Source organism: Xyrauchen texanus, chromosome 10 (genome assembly GCF_025860055.1).
Source record: "Xyrauchen texanus isolate HMW12.3.18 chromosome 10, RBS_HiC_50CHRs, whole genome shotgun sequence".
Classification (NCBI taxonomy): domain Eukaryota; kingdom Metazoa; phylum Chordata; class Actinopteri; order Cypriniformes; family Catostomidae; genus Xyrauchen; species Xyrauchen texanus.
The window spans coordinates 10810471-10834211 of record NC_068285.1 but is presented as its reverse complement, the minus strand read 5'-3'; the positions used below and the strand labels follow the sequence as shown (position 1 = coordinate 10834211).

Below are 23741 nucleotides of genomic sequence, written 5' to 3'. Positions count from 1 at the left end.
TCCAAGATATCACACATGGTTTTAGTGTTGTTTTCTTTCACACCTCTTTTACCCCACTATAAGCTATAAGGACCATTATAGCATATTTGTACTACACTTATCAGCACTATTCAACTCTAGCAACCTTCAAAACAGAAATATCAGCACACTGCTCGTAGCGTTTGTGTATTGTGCTTTCTGGTGCTCTTTTAAGTTCATAAGACCTAAGCAGTGTGCTTGACTTTTTTATTTGCTACCATTTTTGAGTTTTGTACTTCTAGTTGTAATGGCATAAAATCTGATTTGTTATTGATTTAATTCTTAGGGTAAGAGGTAATGATTTCTCAATCTTGAGTATTTGTATTAATGAATTGATTAAATCTACATAAAAAAGTGTCCTCATAAAGGTCAAAATTGCCCTGAAAATCAAATCCAAGGAGCAAATTTTGGCCCTTGATGTAAAAGTAGATTTCATACAGTGCTTTAAATGCACACAAATATTCTGATAACAACTAAAAATCATGTAACATGTTTTCTAATAAAGCATATGAAGAGAACATAATTGTAATGTTTACGATTTATAACATGTGACATTATGCTTTATTATTTCCACATGTGATGTGTTTTAGTTTGAAAGCGGACATTGTTTATCCAGTCCACAAGAGGGCGTTTGAGTTTCATAGTTAAGTTAAGACTGCGTAAGTTTAGCGGGAGAAACTAGAAATGGTTTGTAACCGAGATTAATAAGTTCATTAAAAAGTCTGAAAGCTACTTTGTTGTGTCAGAGTCATATTCAGAAACATTACACTGGCGACGAGGATCTAACTTTTACCCTCCCCTCCTCGAACATGGAAGCTGCACTGCCGTCATTCCCTGCTTTTGATATCGCTGATGATCAAAACTCCTCCATCCGCTGGAAGAAGTGGTTACAGCGCTTTGAAAACTTCATTGTTGCTCTGGATATAAAAGATAATACAAGAAAACGTGCAATGCTTTTGCATTATGCTGGGGATGGTGTACAGGACATTTTTGACACACTTTCTGACACCGGAGAAGCAAAGGACTATAAATGCGCAAAAGACAAGCTAAGTGAATATTTTTCCCCTAAAATCAACATCGCCTATGAGACTTACAAATTCAGACAAGCTAAACAACTAGCAGGGGAAACACTTGACTCCTATCACGTAAGGCTACGGCACTTAGCAGCAACATGTGATTTTTCGGATGTTGAAAGAGAGATTAAAACTATGATCATTCAAACATGCACGTGCAATAAATTGCGGCGTTAAGCATTACAGACACCAGAGATGACGTTGACGGGACTTCTGTCACTTGGCAGAACCATGGCACTCGCTGAGATTCAAGCATCAGGAATAGAACAAACACAGCTAGGTGCAGTACAAGAAAATCCAAGAGAAAACGTTATGGTTGTTGAAATGGGAAGAGGGGCGGGAAAGAAAAGATGCTACAACTGTTCCGGTATATTTCCACACCTTGAGGGAAGAGAATGCCCAGCACGGGGGAAAAGATGCAACGCTTGTGGAAAGCAAGGACATTTTGCCAAATGTTGTCGCTCTAAATAGCCACAAAACCGCATCAGAGGCAGACATGAAGTGCACTATAATATAATAATAATAATAATAATACATTTTATTTAACAGCGCCTTTCTAAACACTCAAGGTCGCTTTACAGATAATAAAACAGGAACAAGGAACATAAAAGTATAAACAAACAATGATTAAATTATTAAGAAAGGACAAGAACAGTGCATTTACAAATAAGCAAGCTGGAACAGGTGGGTTTAGAGTCTGGTTTTAAACAGGGGGAGAGAGTCGATACTGCGGAGGTCAGGTGGGAGTGAGTTCCAGAGCTGGGGAGCAGAGCGGCTAAAGGTACACACTAGTGGACGCAGCAGCACTACATCCCAAGCAGCAGGTACCGCAAACACAGAGTCCTCTGAGGAACATGGATACACTGTTACCCGACCAAAAACGAATCTCCCACATGCAAAGATAATGGTTAGTGACTGTAAGATACAAGTGATGCTTGATTCCGGGGCAACTGTAAATATCATTGATGAAACAACTTATCATAGACTGAGACATAAGCCCTCACTCACTAAATGCACAGTTCCCATCTTTCCGTATGGTTCAAGCACCCCACTGCCTACCCTGGGAGAATTCACCTCACTGGTGGAATCCAAATCACGATTCACAAACGCAACCTTCCAAGTACTGCAAGGCAGTAACGGCAGTTTACTTGGCTATGACACTGTCAGTAAATTGGGACTAATCAAAGTTGCTAACACACTCCACACAGCTCCAGAACAGCCAGTGCAGTCACTACAGCCTATGACAATCTCAAACCAGACAGAGATGAATGCAATAGATGATCTCCTCACTGAGTATGGTGACCTCTTCTGTGGGATGGGAAAATTAAAAGACTTTCAAGTCAAGCTGCACATAAAGAAAGACGTTCCTCCAGTCACACAACCTCACAGAAGAGTACTGTTCCATATCAGGAAGCGAATTGAAGCTGAATTACAACGTTTAGAGGAACTTGACATCATTGAAAAAGTGGATGGGCCCACTCCATGGGTTTCTCCAATTGTTCCTGTTCCAAAGCCAAAAGACCCAGAAGCAGTGCGCATTTGTGTGGACATGAGGATACCAAATCAAGCCATCGAGCGAGAACGACATCTCACACCTACAGTAGATGACATAATACAAGCGCTCAATGGAGCCAGGTTCTTCTCAAAACTGGATTTAAACTGTGGATATCATCAGCTGGAACTGGAGCCATCATCACGATATATCACAACATTCTCCACTCATGTAGGACTGCGACGTTATAAAAGACTGAGTTTCGCAGTTTCCTCTGCAGCAGAGGTATTTCAAAATGCCATTCAGCAAGCCCTGGATGGTATCCCAGGAGTCATTAATCTGAGTGATGACATTCTGGTGTTTGGTAGAACAAAAGCTAGTCATGATCAAGCTCTAAGGACAACATTTCAACGACTTAAGGAGAAGAACCTGACTCTTAACAAGGCCAAATGCTTTTACGCACAAAACACTTTAGATTTCTTCGGATACACATTCTCAGATGGCGGTTTCTCTCCTGATCCCAAGAAAGTTCAGGCATTACATGATGCTGCGGCCCCAACCAACGCCAGCGAGGTCCGCAGTCTTCTCAGCATGGCAAACTACAGTGCCCGCTTCATCAAAGATTTTGCCACTATAACTCAACCTTTGAGGGAACTTACAAAAAAACATGTTCACTGGACTTGGACAGAGAAACATCAGAAGTGCCTTGATAAAATGAAACAAAGTCTAACAAGTGATGCTGTCATGACCTATACTGACCCTTACAAACTAACTGAACTGGTGGTTGATGCAAGTCCTGTGGTTCTTGGGGCCGTGTTGGCACAGAGAATGGGCCCACATGAACCAGCCAGAGTGATAAGCTATGCAAGCAGAGCCTTGTCACTCATTGAACAAAAGTATTCACAAACTGAACACGAGGCTCTTGCCATTGTGTGGGGCTGTGAACATTTTCACATGTATCTTTATGGGGCACCATTCACCCTTGTCAGTGACCACAAACCTTTGGAATGGATTTTCAATAATCCCAAATCCAAGCCGCCTGCTCGTATAGAACGTTGGTGTCTACGTCTTCAGCCTTACAACTACACAGTCCGTTACAAGTCTGGCAAGGACAACCCAGCGAATTATATGTCACGCCACCCCACACATGTTTCACATGGCTTTCAGGAAGTTTCTAACATCGAACAACAAGTGGAAGAATATGTGAACTTCCTTACTGCAAACGCCGTCCCTAAGGCAATGACATTAACAGAAATTCAGAATGCAACCACAGCGGACCCCACTCTATGCAAATTCATCCAATTAATCAAAGGAGGCTCATGGGAGTGGTTTGAAAAACAGGATTTTGCTGATGGAGTTGATGTTGCTGCAATTAAATCATTCCATAAAATCAAAGATGAACTGACAGTAACCGCAACTGATGACACTGTACTGCATGGCACAAAGATTGTTATCCCTCTTTCTTTACAAGTCAGGGCAATATCACTTGCACACGAAGGCCACCAGGGGTTAGTCAAAACAAAGAAACTGATAAGGGAGAAAGTTTGGTTCCCTGGCATTGACAGACAGGTAGAAATCATGATAGCTGAGTGCATCCCATGTCAGGCCGTTGTGCCCAATCACATACAAGAACCTCTCTGCATGTCTGAACTGCCTTCATCACCATGGGAAATAGTTGTTGTAGACTTTTGTGGTCCGTTCCCCTCAGGTGATTACCTTTTGGTGGTCATTGATGAATACTCCAGATATCCAGAGGTGGAGATTCTGCAGTCCACGTCAGCCAGAGCCACAATTCCTAAATTAGACAAAATATTCTCGACACTAGGAATTCCGCTGGAGGTCAAAACAGATAATGGTCCACCCTTCCAAAGCTCAGAATTTGCAGATTTTGCAACGTATCTAGGTTTCAGACATAGGAAGATTACTCCACTCTGGCCTCAGGCTAATGCAGAGGCTGAACGCTTTATGCGTACCCTTGAAAAGGCCATATGTGCTACACATGTGGAAGGCCGCCCATGGAAACAGACTCTATACGCATTCCTACGCAATTACCATGCCACGCCTCATTGCTCCACTGGAATGGCTCCTGCTGATGTGCTGTTTGGGAGGCCCCTTCGAATCAACCTACCCGGATCTCCTCTTTCCTTCCAGTCTCTGACAGATGTACCTCTACGACAAGTGGATGCCCTGGCAAAGAACTTTATGAAACAAAATGCTGACTGGATGCGACGTGCTGCTCCGGTGGCTCTGAGAGTGGGCGACGTAGTCTTGTGTCGTCAAAAGAAGGAAGGGAAGCTATGCCCTACCTACAATTCCCAGCCATACAAGGTTATTGCTGCTGAAGGTTCCATGGTGACAGACAAACGCAATAATCATGTCATCACCAGAAATTCATCTCACTTCAAGACTCTACCAGAAAATGCAAATCACTTCTCTCATTCGTGTGGTTTGAAGGTCATGAGTGGTGGACGAGATGCCATGAACTGGACTGAAACTCTTCCGGAACAAACCCCAGAGGACTTAGCCCCTGACCCCCCTGGGTCACAGTCACCTGTTCTTAGATACCCAGTCAAGATGAATAGAGGACCCCATCACAACTCACTGAGGACTTAGCCCCTGATCCCCCTGTGTCACAGTTACCTGTTCGTAGATATCCAGTCAGGATGAATAGAGGACCCCCATTACATCTCACTGACTTTGAATAATGTGGACAGTTCTCGTTAAAAGAAAAAAAGAAAAAATTTACAAAAGGAGGGTTGTAATGTTTACGATTTATAACATGTGACATTATGCTTTATTATTTCCACATGTGATGTGTTTTAGTTTGAAAGCGGACATTGTTTATCCAGTCCACAAGAGGGCGTTTGAGTTTCATAGTTAAGTTAAGACTGCGTAAGCAGGGGGATTTTAGTTAACGAGGAAGTTAGCGGGAGAAACTAGAAATGGTTTGTAACCGAGATTAATAAGTTCATTAAAAAGTCTGAAAGCTACTTTGTTGTGTCAGAGTCATATTCAGAAACATTACAATAATTAACACATGCTCTGACATTCCATGCTGGGAGTAAACCAACGCATAGCTGGTCACCTGCAAATGTTGTGATTTGGATCCTGCACTCTCAGAAAAAAAAGGAACTTTGAATGTGCCGTAATTTGGGTGGAACCTTCAAGTGGACCTTTTCTGATCCTTAGTTTAATTATAAATTGTTTAGATACATAATTATACCCTATGAACCTATTGTGTACCTTTTAAGTTTACATTTGCCTCCTTAAGTGTACAATATGTACCCAAAACAAAGTGCCACAGTGACTGCCTTCTACTTTAAACAGTACTTTTTTTTTCTGTGACTGTGGTTCCTGTATGGGATGCTTATGTTCTGAAAAGGCCCCATGACTAGCTCAACCATGAAGACTTCATTGGTCAACCAACATCAGCAGAAAAAAAACATGTTGATTGACCAACTTCACTATTTGCCTGCAAAGTTTTGCTGGTGTTCAGTGTGCCTGTGCTGAAAAATCAACTCTGTAGTAACCAAGAAATGAGGACAATTTTCTTTTGAGTCTTGTATTTATAAATATATATTCTTTATACAGGTGAAACTCGAAAAATTAGAATATCGTGCAAAAGTTCATTAATTTCAGTAATTCAACTTAAAAGGTGAAACTAATATATTATATAGACTCATTACAAGCAAAGTAAGATATTTCAAGCCTTTATTTGATATAATTTTGATGATTATGGCTTACAGCTTATGAAAACCCCAAATTCAGAATCTCAGAAAATTAGAATATCACATGAATTCAATTAAAAAAAAAGGATTTTAAATACAGAAATGTTAGGTTTAGGGGTTGTGTTTCCATGTTTTATGGGGACTTTCCATAGACATAATGGTTTTTATACTGTACAAACTTTATATTCTATCCCCTAAACCTAACCCAACCCCTAAACCTAACCCTCTCAGAAAACTTTCTGCATTTTTACATTTTCAAAAAACATAATTTAGTATGATTTATAAGCTGTTTTCCTCATGGGGACCGACAAAATGTCCTCACAAGGTCAAACATTTCGGGTTTTACTATCCTTATGGGGACATTTGGTCCCCACAAAGTGACAAATACACGCTCACACACACACACACACACACACACAAATAAAAAATGAAATGCCAATATTTGCATAAGCTTTATTAGAGAAAAGACAGTAACACTTATAACATGCTGTGGACACCAGACAGTGGGGATACTCCAATCAGGATTTTTACAGCCGATACCTAAATATGATAACATGATGATTGATAAGAAAATAATAATAATAGTTTATTGTACTTCTAAAACCTTTTTGTGCATCTGTTTGTCAAGTGTTGTGTTCCTTGCCACAGTCACCTTTGACTTTCTCATTGGGAACCTAAAGACAATACATATTAAAGGCATGCTTTTAATCCAATTCTTCAATGAAACTGCTCATTGAGAGCTTAAAGACATTACATACATTACAGAATCATTTTCTGTGAAGCTGTTTTGAGCTATGTGTGTTGTAAAAAGCACTTTACAGTTAAAATATGCAATGCAACAATATACAGTACAACAGAACTCACATTTTATAGGTGCTGTATTGGATACAACATTACAAAGTCATACTATGCATATGTTGGGCAAGGCCGTTTATTGCTTTGTTTTTCTGCATTAATGTGAGAATGAGAAAGACTAAAAATTCTATATTATTATTTCTGGATTATGCACTTGAATTCACAGAGTTTATTACTCATTCATTATAAATTGACCATTCTTTTCATATCAGCATTTTTATGCTTTTAACCAAGTTGCCAATGGTTTTAATTTAGTCAATAATTGACCAATAAATATGGGCAGCTGATACATCTTTGCATCCTTGGCATGCAAAATTATTTTGTCACAGATCTCTAATGTTTAAACAGAACAATTGTTGTCAAACAGCAATACGTTTTTTTTCCATTGCGTTCTGAGAAATTCCTGTAATTCCTGCAGGCTCTTTTCATCGATAGTTTTGCCATCAAAGTTTTCTTCTTTATTTTGGGCCCAATAAGCCTGGGAAACCAATGATGTTTTTGAACTGTTATAGCAGCAAAATGCCATCCACATGTGTGAGGGAACGTTCACTCTCTTATTCAGTTTATTGTTGCCAGGTACAGCTCCTGTCAGGACATGAGCCAAGACTCTATTACTGTCCTTTCTGTCACGGCAGTATTTATCCATGTCATCTCTAGTCTTTCTTTCCATGTGATTCCAACTGCCTTTATTAAAGCTTACACTCTGTGGTACAATGTTGGTCAGCGTGAATGTAGATTTAGCAGTGTCTTCATCCATTGCATGACAGCAGGGAAACAAGTGACCATGATTCAGCTTATAATTGTCACCCCAGTAGTCTTCAGTGGTTGCCTGATTCACGTATGGCAAACTCATCTCACCATCAGAAGGTTCGAGCTACAGATAAGATATTTAAAAGAAAGAGATACCATAATGAATACACTAAGAGAAGAACTCTTAAATTAGTGGGACAGTTCACCCCAAAATGCTCACCTCATCTTTGTGTATAAAAAATGTAGCTAGTACAATTATGCAATTTATAATGTACCCCTTAATCTTTATTATCTATTATAATCCAAAACAGTATATGTTTATAGTCTAGTACAGGCATCTCCATATCATTTTTTTTACATTTACATTTATGCATTTGGCAGATTCTTTTATCCAAAGTGACTTACAGTGCACTTATTACAGGGACAATCCCCCCGGAGCAACCTGGAGTTAAGTGCCTTGCTCAAGGACACAATGGTGGTGGCTGTGGAGATCGAACTAGCAACCTTCTGATTACCAGATTACCAGTTATGGTGCTTAGACCACTACACCACCACTTTTTATATGTTTTTTTTTTTTAATCCCCTTTTCTCCCCAATTTGGAATGTCCAATTCCCACTACTTAGGATGTCCTCGTGGTGGCGCGGTTACTCACCTCAATCCGGATGGCGGAGGACAAGTCTTATGCTTCAATAAGATATGACAAACCATATGTCTTTATCAAACCACTCATTGTAGAAAAAAGATCTGTTACTGTGCAGAATATATCTGTTATTCCATAGAGGGGAATGGTGGGGAGTCAAATTATGAAAAGGTTTGAAAATATGAATTTTCAAATATTAATTTCCCTGAAGCATTTAACGACCCTGCAGATCGTGGGGTACCATGACTAAAAATAAATTTATCGGCACATTAAGTGGACCAAAACTGAACATCAGACTCTACATTTGCTTTCTGACCCTTACAAAACAAAAGGTTGCCCTTGTTTCCCCGTTTTCTTTTTCATTTAGACCATTAATGCAAAGATTCCATCGCCTTTTGTATCTTGCTAGATCATGGATGGAAGCTTTCAGATTATCGTTCTCCTTAGTAGCCAGCGAAATTTGTTTCTCCAACAATGAAACCCTTTCTTTGCACTCCTTTACCTTTCGTGGTGTCAAACTCTACCGCTTTTGAGATCGAAGCTATCATGGCAGCATTCTGGTTCATCTGGGAGGCCAGTCTTCTAGTTTCTGGTCTTGACTGTCAAATCTTCTCGTAAGAGCCTAAATCGCCAGCAGTAATGTAGCTTTGGAGACTTCACCCGGGTTATCAACTCTCAACTTTTTGGAAGAGCTACTTTTGCCAGGTGCAGCCGGTGATGCCAGAAGCTGCTTATCAATGCTGCTATCTTTCGATAAGTTTGGCATTGTAACCTCCAAAAGGCAGACGACTTTCAATCAAATTCTCCATATAAAAACGACATACAAAATCTATTGCCTGTTCCTGTGGCCGACAGCACACTGCACGAGTGTTTGTAGCCTGCTAGCCTGTTTAGCATTGCTTTCTTATTCTCATATGTTCATCGTTTTATCCTTTGCCATTTAACTGTGTGCTTTTGAGTTTTTCCACTTTTCTACGGTTTCATCTGTGTGTATTTTTCATGTTGCTGCTGGCACCTAGCTCGAGTCTCTGTTTGTAGACTGCTAGATTTTTTAGCATTGCTTATTTATCTGTTCTCAACTTTTAAAAAATATTAAGAAGCCACAACTTGATCCTGGAGAATTGGCTATTTAGAGACCGATTTCAAATCTCCCGTTAATGTCAAAAATACTAGAAAAGGTAGTGTCTGACAGTGGCTGCATTTCTCTTCTAGTGCTTGTAGATCTTAGTGCTGCATTCGACACGATAGATGATCACAACATGATCTTAAGTCATAAGATCTATTGTAATGTTGCTTGAACAGTTTTTTTTTTCTCTCTGGAACTTGAAGCCATGCGAGTGCATGAATGAGATAATTCCTCTGCAGTGAAAGGCAACTGACAACTCAAGTAACTATAAAGATCTTTCTTTATGTTCTGTCAAAATATACAGCAGATATAGAGTAGAAAGATTTGGCACAAAAAATAAACATAAACGTGTTCTCTAAATCCCATAGAAATTATAATAAAAAACTAAACTGAAAGCAACTACTATGAGAAACATTACCTGAGGCTCAACCATCCATTCATTCGCTGGTCTTGTGAATTCTTCTCTCTTTGTGTATTTGTAAGCTGAGAAAACAGGGGACCTGTTTGTTGTTTCGTAGAGTGTCGCAAATCTGTACTTGTTGTTATATTTTTGACAGATCGTTTTGTAACTATCCTTGGAGCGTGAATTCTCCAGGATGCCAGTAATCACCGGAGGCTTTCCTTTATGGAAAAACTCGCTACATTCACTGAAATTTACAACTTCAGATAAGCTGATTTGAAAGCCCAACACCAACAGCACAGAGATAAAGAGCTGCATCTTCACTAACAAACTTGAGATCCACAGAAAGATCGAACAACTCTAACAACCACACCTAACTAGTGTAGCTGCAGAGAAGATGATTGTTAATGCCTATACACACTTCTGATGCTGTGAAACCACAGACAAAAATGTGTCAGAGTTTGGGTTAGTATACTTTCACACCTTTAAAAACTTCACAACAAGGCTGCAACACGTCATATTTGTACTGCATTTGGAGCCAGTGCCACTTATAATAAACCGCACAATAGAGTTTTTCACCTTTCAACTCTTTTGGTCCGAGTCGTTCGTTCTTTTGTCACTTGACAGATGTATACGCTATGCATTGCTCACACAGGAAATAGACAGCTGCTGTGTGTTTTTCTCATGGACAACAGAGAACTAGCTCTATACTTAAATAAGACTAACATGTTTTCAAAATACATGAATATGTAAGCAAGCATTTTTCTGTAATATTAATTTCCCCAAGAGAATGGAGAATTACACATGCAATATGACATCATATGGATAGAATAGTCTACATGGAAATTGTACAATAAAAAAAGCTAAAATGTGGTTAAATCGTGAAAAAACTACATCTAAAATAAAATATAAATTTTCACAAACTATAAAGCCTATACAGTTAAGTGCACAAGTTTGCATAATCATTTTGTTTCCACACCCCTTTCAGAATGTACACAAATAGCCTATAAGAGATTGTATTTTTTATGTAGTATTGCCCTTCAAAAGCTACATAACAAAATGTACTCTTATTTACATACTGTAAATCATAGGGTTCAAAATTTGCACCCCTTGGTTCTTCTTATGTTGCCTTCTTGAGCATCAATAATTGTTTGCACATTTTGTAATAATTATGTATTAGTCCCTCAATTGTCAAAATCTGGAACTCATATATAGCCACTGTTGGGAAGAACATTATTTTAACATTTATAACAGTATTATTATACAGAGATTGCACACCTTACTGAATAATGAACTGACAGTAATGACAGAAATGCATAAATGAAGCCATGAAAAATAGTACTTTGTGACTATTTGAGTCTTTGAGGCTTACAATGTTGAAAGTATGGCAAATACAGAGCCTGTCAAAGCTCAGGGCTTTTCACTTTTTCTCCGGAATCATCTGGGGAGTCGTGCCTGGGTAGCTCAGCGATAAAGATGCTGACTACCACACCTGGAGTCATGAGTTCAAATCCAGGGCGTGCTGAGTGACTCCAGTCAGGTCTCCCAAGCAACCAAATTGGCCCGGTTGCTAGCGAGGGTCGATTGTTGAACCTCAGATTGAAGAGGAACAATGCGGTTTTCGTCCTGGCCGTGGAACGACGGACCAGATCTTTACTCTCGCAAGGATCCTGGAGGGGGCCTGGGAGTATGCCCATCCGGTCTACATGTGTTTTGTGGATCTGGAGAAGGCGTATGACCGGGTCCCCGGAGAGACTGTGGGAGGTGCTGCTGGAGTACGGGGTGGGGGGTCCCTTCTTAGGGCTGATCCAATCCCTGTACGTCCAAAGCGAGGGCTGTGTCCGGTCCTCGGCACAAAGTCGAGTTCATTCCATGTGGGGTTGGTCTCCGCCAAGGCTGCGCTTTGTCACCAATCCTGTTTGTGATATTCATGGACAGGATATCGAGGCGTAGTCGGGGTGGGGAAGGTGTCGTGATTCGGTGGGCTGGGGATCTCATCGCTGCTTTTTGCAGATGATGTTGTCTTCATGTCATCATCGGTCCGTGACCTTCAGCTCTCACTGGATCAGCTGGCAGTCGAGTGTGAAGCAGCTGGGATGAGGATTAGCACCTCTAAATCTGAGGCCATGGTTCTCAGCAGGAAACCGATGGAGTGCGTACTCCAGGTAGGGAATGAGGTTTTGCCCCAAGTGAAGGAGTTCAAGTACCTCGGGGTCTTGTTCACGAGTGAGGGACAATGGAGCGGGAGGTTGGCCGGAGAATCGGGGCAGCAGGGGCGGTATTGCACTCGCTCTATCGCACCGTTGTCACGCGAAAGAGAGCTGAGCCGAAGGCAAAGCTCTCAATCTACCGGTCAATTTTTGTTCCTACCCTCACCTATGGTCATGAAGGTTGGGTCATGACCGAAAGAACTAGGTCAGCGAGTACAAGCGGCCGAAATGGGCTTCCTCAGAAGGGTGGCGGGCTTCTCCCTTAGAGATAGGGTGAGGAGCTCAGTCATCCGTGAGGAGCTCGAGTAGAGCCGCTGCTCCTTTGCGTTGAAAGGAGTCAGTTGAGGTGGTTTGGGCATCTGGTAAGGATGCCCCTGGCCGCCTCCCTAGGGAGGTGTTTCAGGCACGTCCAGCTGGGAGGAGGCCTCGGGAAGACCCAGGACTAGGTGGAGAGATTACATCTCCACACTGGCCTGGGAACGCTCGGGTCAGCCCAGTCAGAGCTGGTTAATGTGGCTCGGGATAGGGAAGTTTGGGGCCCCCTGCTGGAGCAGCTGCCCCCGCGACCCGACTTCGGATAAGCGGTTGAAGATGGATGGATGGATGCTAGCGAGGGTAGAGTCACATGTGGTAACCTCCTCATGGTCGCTATAACGTGGTTCATGGGGCATGTGGTGAGTTGTGCGTGGATCTCGCGGAGAATAGCATGAAGCCTCCACTCGCATGTCTCCGTGGTAACGTGCTCAACAAACCACATGATAAGATGCACGGATTGACGGTCTCAGACGTGGAGGCTTTTGAGATTCGTCCTCCGCCACCCGGATTGAGTCACTACGCCACCATGTGGAAGGCACATTGGGAATTGAGAATTCCAAATAGGGAGAAAAATGCAAGAAAAAAAAAGAAGAATCATCTGGGGAAGGAATTAAAACACTGCAGATATAAAGACATAACAAACTCATATAAATTGAAAATATGAGCAATTAATCTGCAAAATATATGCCAAGACCTGCACTTTAAGAAGCATGTTTATATTTGACATATACAGGCATTTATATTTGTTTATATTTATATTTGTACATATTCTGACCAACTTTCTGTTTTTGTTGATTTAAAAAAAACACATTTACACAAAGCTTTGTGGTTAATTGACATCAATGTCCTGTGGTGTGACACTTTCTTCATCTAACTATTTTAAACAAAATGTTCTGATCTTCTGTAGCTATAAATATAAAATATATTATTATTATACATCTTTCCACAAACTCTTTCCAGTGTATTTGCACTTCTAGAAAAAAGCTGAAAGGTGATTAAGATTCTTAAAACTTGAAGAAATGCTGACTTGTCACAGCATCTGAAATACACACTTTCCCTTGTTCATGTACATTTTAACTTAATATCTGCATGTTGGGAAAAAAGAGTTCTTGGACAAAAGTTTTCTGAGCTATAAAGTGTTTATTTTCTGTGCTTTCCCTAAACAAACAAAAAATCCACTCATCTCATTTCCTCTGGTTGTACATATCTTATAAATGATAATAAACCTTATTCCTAATTAAACCTTATCTGGTGAATAGAAAGGCTTAATTTGGCCATACATTAATTATAGACCATTGTAAGTGTGAGCCAAGTCATCATCATTTTAAATGAAGAGTCCCTGGTGTGTTTTGGGCCTGTTTAAAGTTAAGTGCGATGTTATGCACCAAATCTTAATTTTTCAAATCACTTATAACATTAATCATCATACTCAAAGCCAGCTCTTACCAAATACTAGACACACCAAATACAACTTCTCACACATATGGTAATACTTTTAATATCATTTTTAATTAAAGATTTTGTATTCATTTAAAAAAGAATGCATCATAGAAGCATCTTTTCTAGTGTTCTCAGATCTTTGAAACCCACTGTATATAAAGTAATTATATAAATGTTTGCCAAGTCTGAGATGATCAGACAGTGTCTTTTAAATTTTTCACTGGTCAGGCGACGAATGCAGGGCTACAAAGTGCTGTGGGTTCCAGGCTGTGACCATGTTTTAAAGATCTAACAATTGTTTGCCCTGTCATGAATCCCACTCTCTGTAGTTCCTCCTGTGCTCCACCAGAGGGCTCCATCACCTGAGTATTGACTCTAACTCTCCAGACTCCATTTCCCATAATCCCTGTACCAGGAACTGATCTACTCAGCTATTTAAGACTCATTCTCACTCTCTGTCTGACTTTTCTGAGTGTTATCTGTATTTACTGCCAAACTTGTGTATGATCCTGGCCTGTTACACTGATTTGACCCTTTGCTGCCTGCCTACTGTTACTGCTTTGTTTAGCGGGATATTACCTGTGATTGCCTGCCGCCTGCCCTGAACTCTTGCCTGTTTTCATCTCTCTGATTTATCTTGGATACTGTTATTGCTGGTGATTGACCCCTGCCTGTCTATATTACTATGTTTACTGTTAATAAAGCTGCACATGGATACCAACTCTGCTGACTCATCATTACAGGCCCGTTGTCATGACTAGTGGTCAATATAAAAAAAATTACAAATGTCAACACAAACATTTGAAATTGACCCGGAAATTGAAATCAAAGAGCCGGTGTGTGCAGGCTAGGTTTGGTGGGCCGCTCTGGGCCAGAAAGTACAAGACCACTTTTTAGTCCTAGTACTTTTATTCACCAAAGTGGCATTCATCTGATCACAATGTATATTCAGGACAATAATAACATGAAATATTACTGTAAAGCCAGTTAAAGGATGGGAAAGGAGGAGGCGAGAACTGGCTTGACGATATAAATCATAGTTTAATGGTAAACTTAAAAGAAAACACAAACACACATGACGGACATGTCCGCTAACGATCTCTCTCTCAATACACACAAAACAATACACAGTCAAGGGCTAACAAGGGGTGTGACCCAGTAATTTTATCTAGAGAAAATTCTCATTGAAAGATCATATGAAAACAACTTTAATCAGACAGCTGATAACTTTTATAACTGTGTGTAATAACAGTGATCCTCTTTTAGTTGAACATTAAAATGAATATTTCTGTTCACAGATGTACTTTTTCTTGTATTCGCAAGAGGCATCAAGCCAAGAGTCTAAAATGTAATCTCCCAAACAAGCACAGTTCTCTCCTAAAGGATTAATTTCGCTCCAGTTATCCGGTTCATTTGACCCAGAAGAATGCCTGTACCAGAACCTTTAAATGCAGAAACAGAAAGTCAATGGAGATAACATTTTCAATCACAATAATATTTAGCAGAAAACAGATGCAGTTTCAAGAAACCTTGTAATGGTTTGTTTGAAAAAGAAAATAATGTAATAGTTCATAATTTATGAAGCAAGTTAAACACAATATATCTGTGATGCAACGTACAGTGAGACCAAAATACATCCGTTTAAAAAATTGTTTTTTAATTTTATTTAATACAAAAGTTTAACAGAATTTATTGATGCATGAATGCATGAAAAGACAATAAATGAACAATAAAGCAAGTTTAATCAGTGGTTAAACAAATAGATAATAGTGATGTAAATACAGAAGTCTAGGGTTTGAATAAAAGAATACAAGAAGTATATATAGAAGTCTATACAGTGTTGTAAAGGGATTAAATGGGAAGGAGGAGGCGAGAGCCGGCTTGATAATATAAATAATATTTTAATGAATAACTTAAAAGACACAAACACACACACATGACCGACATGTCCGTAAACAATCTCTCTCTCCTCGCACCACCGTCTGTCATCGGCCTTTATCCCTCTCGGAGGCTTAATTAGCCTGATAAGGGACCGGGTGTGTATGATCACGACCCAGCCCCGCCCTCCACCCTGCCACAAGTGTCTACTGTAAATATGTGTGTAAGCATCACCTTGGACTTTTGTACTAAAATTAATGAGTTACTCAGAATAATCTAGTCATGAGATATTTATTTAAGCAGCATATGAAGAACACGAAACATATTCAAAACAAGTGTTGTACTGTGGTTTTAGGTTCTCTATATTTTAACTTAGACATGTTTCACATATTAGTAAGTGTGAAGTGTACAGGATATGTTCTTTACAAACTGAATATACACTTCATACATCCTCCAGAACACAGTTCCTTCTTCACCAAGGTTAATAAGACACAATCTCAAAAAGTTAAACTCACAAATTTAAGTAAAATCACACTTTTAAATTTGAATACCTTTGGTGTTGGTTATTCTTTATTTCATAGCTCTCTGGAAAAATGGATTCTGATTGGTCAATCGCAGTATTAGGCAGTGAAATAAAAAAGGGTATAAAACAGTGAAATATGTCCTCAGAAACACTGTATAACAGACAATATAATTTGTTTGGTTATCTAGATCTGATACTACATATTGTTCCCTTTACAAAAAGCTTCACTATGATGCATGTGTAACCCTTGTTCCCTGAAATAAGCGGAACGAGATGCTGCGCTGCTAAGCGCTACGGGGAACAACCCTAGTTGTGACCGAGCTGAATAATGTGTGTAACACGTCAATGAACTTTGACCGGAATTTATAGCCTCGGCTGATATAATCATTAGATGCACCTGCGGCCAGGCTATATATGGATACGTCACCAGGTGTAGTCAGAAACTCTTTTTTCAGAGCGATTCTGTGTCTGTGTGTTTTACAAACCCTGTCAAAACTTTCTTTCCTCTGTTAGGAGTTAGAATCAGTTAGGCAGTGTGCAGTGAACGTTGTTCTCTTTTCTCTTCTGTTTAGAAAATATTATATATATATATATATATATATATATATATATATATATATATTCTAAAAAAGAAAAGAAAAAAGAGAGAATGACAGAAAGTCATGAAGCGGTGCGTGTTCCCTCTTCTCGCTCTATAGCTGAAGAGCGACACACATCAGTTTTTGCTCTCTTTGTTTGGGGGTAAGAGCACGCTACTCTCGCGTTGCAGCAGGGTGGGTGCAAGCACTGCGATTTGCTTTAACAGTAGAGTGCTTCGCGCTCGCCTCGCTTGCTTCCGGGAGTCAGCACTCACGAAAAAAAAAAAAAAAGATTGTTCGTGGGGCTCTTGCATGGATTTGGCTGAGGAGCAAGAGACGGGTTGATCCCTTTCTCTCGCTCTCTCCCCAAACCCAGCTGGTCCGTCACATGATCTCGAAGCGCGTTCCAACGCTTCTTTGGATCATGAGGATCGCGATTCTCTTCCCGCCTCCGAGCTTTCCGGTCAGAAGAGGACCTCTTCGCCTCTGTTGATAGCGCAATGTCTCCTCTACTTCTCCCAGAGTCGCCCAGTCCACCCCCCCCCCCTCAGGAGGGGCTGATCGTAGTAACGCATACATAGCACAAATGCGCCTGCATGCGTTTCCTTGTACTAAAGTTCATATTACAGAACCAGCTAACTGCCAGTTTGCTTCAGTTCTGGATTTTCTGTAGAAAGAACTCTCAGCGGGCACTTGCATCGCCACTGCCAGGTTCTATGTGGCCACTGCGGTTTGCCACGGCTTGGTGGGCGGGGTGCCCTCAAAGAGGCATCCTCATTATTGCCCGGGCCTACGAGGCGTGTGGTCAAGCTTCGCCAGTAGGTTTTAGGTCGCACTCTACCAGAGGGCTTTCCTCCTCTAAAACCTTGGCTAGAGGTCTCCCTCTGCAGCAAGTTTTTGATACGGCAGGTTGTCCTCTCCGCACACATTCATTGGAGTTCTTTAGTTTGGATGTTCTGCACTCCGGGCTCTTATGCCCTTGAGTCGACATCTCAGCTCATGCCTGAACAAGTTTGTGATGCGGCAGACTGGTCCTCTCTGCTCACATTCATCAGTTTTTATGACAAGTTTGTGTTGTGATAGGGTTCTCTTCGCACACATTCATCGAACTTTATGGGTTAGATGCTTTGCTACTCCGGACTCTTATGTCCTTGAGTCGACATCTCAGCCCATGCCTAAACAAGTTTTTGATGCGGCAGGCTGGTTCTCTCCGCACACATTCATCAAAATTTAATGGTTTAGATGTTTATGCTACTCTGGGCTCTTATGCCCTTGAGTCGACATCTCAAGCTCATGTCTGAGACCTCTCGCATTTTTGTGAGTACACTGCACAACCGTAGGGGTCCGGACAGCCCCAAGTGCGGCGGCGTGGGTATTGCGTTCCCCGTAGCGATTAGCAGTGCAGCATCATAGTGAAGCTTTTTGTAAAGGGAACGTCTCGGGTTACATGTGTAACCCTTGTTCCCTGAAAACGAGATGCTGCGCTTCTTTGCCGCACTGGGACGTCCCAGGACTGCTCTTCAAAAAGAAGTATCTGACGACACCTGGTGACGTATCCATTTTTAGCCTGGCCGCAGGTGCATCTAATGATTACATCAGCCGAGGCTATAAATTCCGGTAAATGTTCATTGACGTGTTACACACATTATTCAGCTCAGACACAACTAGGGTTGTTCCCCATAGCGCTTAGCAGCGCAGCATCTCGTTCTGCTTATTTCAGGGAACAAGGGTTACACATGTAACCCGAGACGTTTCATGTTATCATCATAACTTTTTTTTTTTTTCAAAACCCTAAAGCTTTGTTACATTTTAAATGAGAAAAACAAAAAAATGCAACATTGTCTTAAATATTTGGTAGAAATATCTTTTCAGTGCATCGGACAGACAATATAACGGAAGTTTATCATTTCCAGTGGACAGTCGGATGGGGCTGCATAGAGTGCCGAACATCTGCAGATGTAGAATTACTCAATTGAAATATTTAAACTAGTATTTCACTGGATGTGATGAAGGCTATTCATGCAAAACTATGCATGAACGTGCAGTGAGAAATATCAACAGATTACTTTATACTGAATGCATACATTTTTGTGTATTGGACGATTGTGAACATGGAAGTCAGAAATAATAATTTACTGTAAAACAGTTAAAGGATGGGCAAGGAGGAGGCGAGAACCGGCTTGTCAATATAAATGATATTCAGTGGTGGACAGTAACGAAGTAAATGTAATTCGTTACTGTACTTAAGTAGCTTTTTTGCGTATCTGTACTTTACTGAAGTATTTAAATTTGGGGAGACTTTTACTTTAACTCCACTACATTTCAAAGTCAAATATCTTACTTTTTACTCTACTACATTTTCAAAATCAGTCGTTCCTTTTTATTTATGAGTGGATAAAAACGTAACTGGTCAAACGAGCCACCAATCACAGTACAGCGTGCGCGCTTTGTTTTGAACTTGCCTTGGCGGCATCTACTAAGCGCGAACCAGGGGTGCGTTTCCCAAAAGCATCGTTAGCCAACTATGGTCGCAAGTTCCGTCCTTATCATCATAGTTCAACGAGTCGGTGTTTCCCGAAACCATCGTTCCAACGAACATTCGCAAACAGCATCGCATAGTTGTGTGGTTGGAACGACAGCTCTCGACCTGTGGTTAGAAGCAGAGTTTCTTGTTATTATAACATATGGGCTTAATAAATTATTATCTTGAGCCAAATAAGCAAGATGACATTCAGTACAATCAGTATCTTTTATTTAGAAGACATACAAATGTCCTTTATGTCTTTTAGTTTGTCAATAGATTTAAAGCACCGTTTTGGAAGAGTGCGCATGTGTGAACGTGCTCTAGTGCGTAAGAACGAGCCTATGACTGAATCTGGAAATAAAGCAAATAACTGAGAAAAATATGAGATAGTCCTCAGATGACGTGTCCGTAATTTATAGCAAAACATCGAGCATTAATTCGATCGCAAACAGATTAATTAAAAGTAGTTTTTACTCCACCACATGTGTGACATCATTAACCAACGTGGTTGAATTTGCGACAATACGGTTTCGGGAAACAGTCGTGACTAGCAAGTTGATTTCTTCAACAGTGCATCGTACTACGGTAGTGGAGCAGCAAGGTACGTCGTTGTACGGGAAACGCACCCCAGAGCCGTTAAATATGAGAGTTGCGAGCATAGACGGTTGCGACAGTGATCTTGCCGCCGCGCGGTCACGTGATTCGTGTAGCTCTCAATAGTTCCAAACAAATTGCGTTGCCAATGATTTTAAGCGGGGCAGAGAGCAGCAGCTATTATTGCAGCAATTATCGGTAAATATTGACGCATAATGTACATTGCTTATTATGTTGACACTAAAATGACTTGCATATAATAGCATTTTTTTTCTGGGGAGTAGCAGAAACACTGCATTAATACGTTTTTGTGTTTAATTTTTGGTTAAATATATATATATATATATATATTTAATGGTGTTGTGCAGGTTTATGTGAATGTATCATAACATTAGGATGTTAATAATTTTGACCATAGACACTCGAGAAAAATATATACAGTAAATACTGTAAATGTATTATACCTTATATGGAAACAGTCACCTTCCCTCCAAAATTAAACACACAAAAAATGTATTCAATTAAAATATGTATATATATATATATATATATATATATATATATATATGACTAATTAATGTCATTTTATTAATAGATTGGTGTGCCAAGAGTGACATTAGTCTTCATGTAGACTGAGTTAAGCAAGAGTCTTGTGACAAATTATAATAGGACATTATGGCCATAAAAAATCATAGTACTTGGATACTTAAGTACATTTGAAGGCAAATACTTTTGTACTTTTACTCAAGTGAATTTTTAAAGGCAGCACTTCTACTTTTACTTGAGTAATATTTTACCTTGAGTATCTTTACTTTAACTCAAGTACATGGTATGTGTACTTCGTCCACCACTGATGATATTTAATTAAACTCAAAACACACAAACATAAACACACACATGACGGACATTCCCGTAATTCTCTCTCTCTCGAACCATCGTCACCGGCCGCCTTTATCCCTCGCGCGCCTCATCAGGCCGATTGGGGACCGGGCGCGCGATATTCCGATCGGCCCCGCCCCCCTCCGCTCCACATTTACATTGCAAATATATCACAAAAGGCTTCTGCAACAACAGTAAATGTGTGATTAAATGTGTGTACAGTATGTGTCATTTATTTCTACACAAACAAAACTTACATATTTGTAATCACATCTTTGAATTTCTACTTCCTATTTGCCTATTTGCCTATTTCCTATTTTATCATTTCCTACAAAACGGTATTAACAATAAATAATGATAATAACAATACATACTTTTTAATATAATTCATCCATCTGCTCTACAAAATCACACATGATATCAAGGTCGATTACGCGCAGAGTAGTAGATGGCATTAGGAAGTGGAATCGAGCTTGAAATCACGATCGCCACGATGAATGCTGATGTTAAGATTTACAGTATAGTGTAAAAGGAGTTATAATTTGGTGTGTTTTCACCCACAATTGATTGGATCGCATCAGAAGTTATGGAATAAACCACTAGAGTTGTATGAATTACTTTTATGCTGCCTTTATGTGCTTTTTTGCTACTTCAAAGATTTGGCCACCATTCACTTGCATTGTATGGTCGAACAGAAATCATATCTCCATTAAAATGTCTTTTTTTGTGTTCTGCTGATGAAAAAGTCATACGATTAGGTGTGAATAAATGAAGAGAGAATCGTCAGTTTTAACCTGAAATATTCCTTAAGACAGAAAGCAAAACGTTTGGTTACGTATGTAACCTCCGTTCCCCGAGGGAGGGAACGACACGTTGTGTCGGAGAAGCGACACTAGGGGTCTCTCTTGAGCGCCGATATCCACCTCTGATCTATTGAAAAGGGCCAATGGGAGTTGGCAGTCAGTATTTGCATACCCCGCCCCCGGACATACGGGTATTTAAGCGGGGCAAATACGGAAGTTTAGTCAGGATTTTTCTGAGGAGCCGGAATGGTCCGGCCACAACAGTGGCTCGGTTCAGTGACATGGCGGAGGAAAGACCCAGGGGCCCGACTCGGAGTAGGGCGCACTGGGAAGAAGGCGCACTACTTTACCTTGACGTCAGGAAAAGGGTGCTGGGCGCAAGCGATCCACCCGGCCGGTCGATCTACGTGTTACCGAGTTCTACGGCTTTTTTTTATATCTGATGGCGTCGACAACCCAGTGGGCGAGCCTCTGTTTGGAGACGGCATTCCCTTTCTGCCGTCCCCCAAAGCAGACAAAGAGCTGCTCAGAGCGTCTGGTGCTCTGTGTGCGGTCCAGGTAAATGCGCAGGGCGCGCACTGGACACAGCAACGAAAGGGCTGGGTCTGCCTCCTCCCGGGGCAGCGCTTGCAGGTTCACTACCTGTTTCGGAATGGTGTGGTAGGAACCTTGGGCACATAGCCCGGTCGCGGTCTTAGGATCATGGACGTATCTGCCGGACCGAACTCCAGGCAAGTGTCGCTGACAGAGAACGCTTGCAGGTCCCCGACCCTCTTGATGGAGGTGAGCGCGATCAGCAGGGCCGTTTTAAGAGAGAGGGCCCTGAGTCCAACTGATTCAAGCGGCTCGAAGGGAGGTCTCTGGAGTCCTGCCAAGACTACCGAGAGATCCCAGGAGGGAACTAGGCCTGGCCGGGAGGGATTCAACCTCCGGGCGCCTCTCAGGAACCTGAGGATCAGGTCGTGCTTACCCAAAGACTTGCCGTCTACAGGATTGTGGTGGGCGGCAATGGCGGCAACATACACCTTGAGGGTGGACGGGGACAGCCTCCCGTCCAGCTTCTCCTGTAGGAACAGGAGCACTGACTTGATCGCGCATCTCTGCGGGTCTTCAGTTCGGGAAGAACACCAATCTGCGAACAAGCGCCACTTTAGGGCGTAAAGGTGCCTGGTAGAAGGGGCTCTGGCTTGAATGATTGTATTCACAACGGTCGCCGGTAAGCCGGCTAGCTCTTCCGCATCCCGTCCAGGGACCAGACGTGGAGGTTCCAGAGGTCTGGGCGCGGGTGCCAGAGCGTGCCCCGTCCCTGAGAGAGGAGGTCCTTTCTCAGGGGAATTCACCAGGGAGGAGCTGTCGCGAGAAGCCTGAGTTCCGAGAACCAAGTCCGAGTGGGCCAGTAGGGGGCCACTAGTGTGACTTGCTCCTCGTCCTCCCTGACCTTGCACAGCACCGGTGCAAGAAGGCTCACTGGGGAAATGCGTATTTGCGCAGCCCCGAGGGCCAGCTGTGTGCCAGCCGTCTGTCCCGAGGGAGCCTCTGTTAGGGCGTACCAGAGCGGGCAGTGGGAGGTTTCCTGGGAGGCGAACAGGTCTACCTGGGCCTTGCCAAACCGTTCCCAAATCAGCTGGACCGACTGGGGGTGAATCCTCCACTCCCCGCCGGGCAGGCGTTGTCATGATAGCGCGTCTGCTACGACGTTGAGCTTGCCGGGGATGTGAGTGGCACGCAGCGACTTGAGTCGCTGCTGGCTCCATAGGAGGAGACAGCGGGCGAGTTGTGACATGTGGCGGGAGCGTACGCCGCCTCGGCGATTTATGTACACCACCACCGTGGTGCTGTCCGATCTCACAAGGACGTGTTTTTCCCGAACTAACGGGAGGAACTTCCTGAGAGAAAGAAGGACGGTCAGCAACT

At 41.6% G+C, this 23741-nt stretch overlaps 3 protein-coding genes across 3 annotated transcripts in view; 1 reads left to right on the top strand and 2 right to left on the bottom strand.

The window, feature by feature from the left end:
- Positions 1-1995: 1995 nt before the first annotated feature.
- Positions 1996-5196, top strand: LOC127650812 (uncharacterized protein K02A2.6-like). Its single transcript, XM_052136451.1, has one exon. It carries the CDS (start codon positions 1996-1998, stop codon positions 5194-5196), a length of 3201 nt encoding a protein of 1066 aa, XP_051992411.1.
- Positions 5197-6806: 1610 nt separating this feature from the next.
- On the bottom strand, positions 6807-10409 carry LOC127650199 (endonuclease domain-containing 1 protein-like). The gene is made up of 2 exons (XM_052135463.1): positions 10102-10409; positions 6807-8040 (listed from the first exon to the last, which is right to left on the bottom strand). The coding sequence occupies exons 1-2, from the start codon at positions 10399-10401 to the stop codon at positions 7507-7509; spliced, it is 834 nt and encodes a 277-aa protein (XP_051991423.1). The 5' UTR covers positions 10402-10409; the 3' UTR covers positions 6807-7506.
- Positions 10410-15004: 4595 nt separating this feature from the next.
- The window catches only part of LOC127650811 (CD209 antigen-like protein E), a 20602-nt gene continuing 11865 nt past the window's right edge, over positions 15005-23741 (bottom strand). The window contains exon 7 of the mRNA XM_052136449.1: positions 15005-15490. Within this exon, the coding sequence (XP_051992409.1) occupies positions 15322-15490 (169 nt within the window). The 3' untranslated portion in view covers positions 15005-15321. The remainder of the gene's footprint in view (positions 15491-23741) is intronic.

What these genes read in the sequence shown, in the direction of transcription:
- LOC127650199 (XM_052135463.1), bottom strand. Translation starts at nt 10,401, where the DNA reads ATGCAGCTCTTTATCTCTGTGCTGTTGGTGTTGGGCTTTCAAATCAGC. An exon ending in AATGGATGGTTGAGCCTCAG is followed by an intron (nt 8,041 to 10,101) that starts GTAATGTTTCTC and finishes TCTTATCTGTAG; the next exon opens with CTCGAACCTTCTGATGGTGA.
- LOC127650812 (XM_052136451.1), top strand. Translation starts at nt 1,996, where the DNA reads ATGGTTAGTGACTGTAAGATACAAGTGATGCTTGATTCCGGGGCAACT.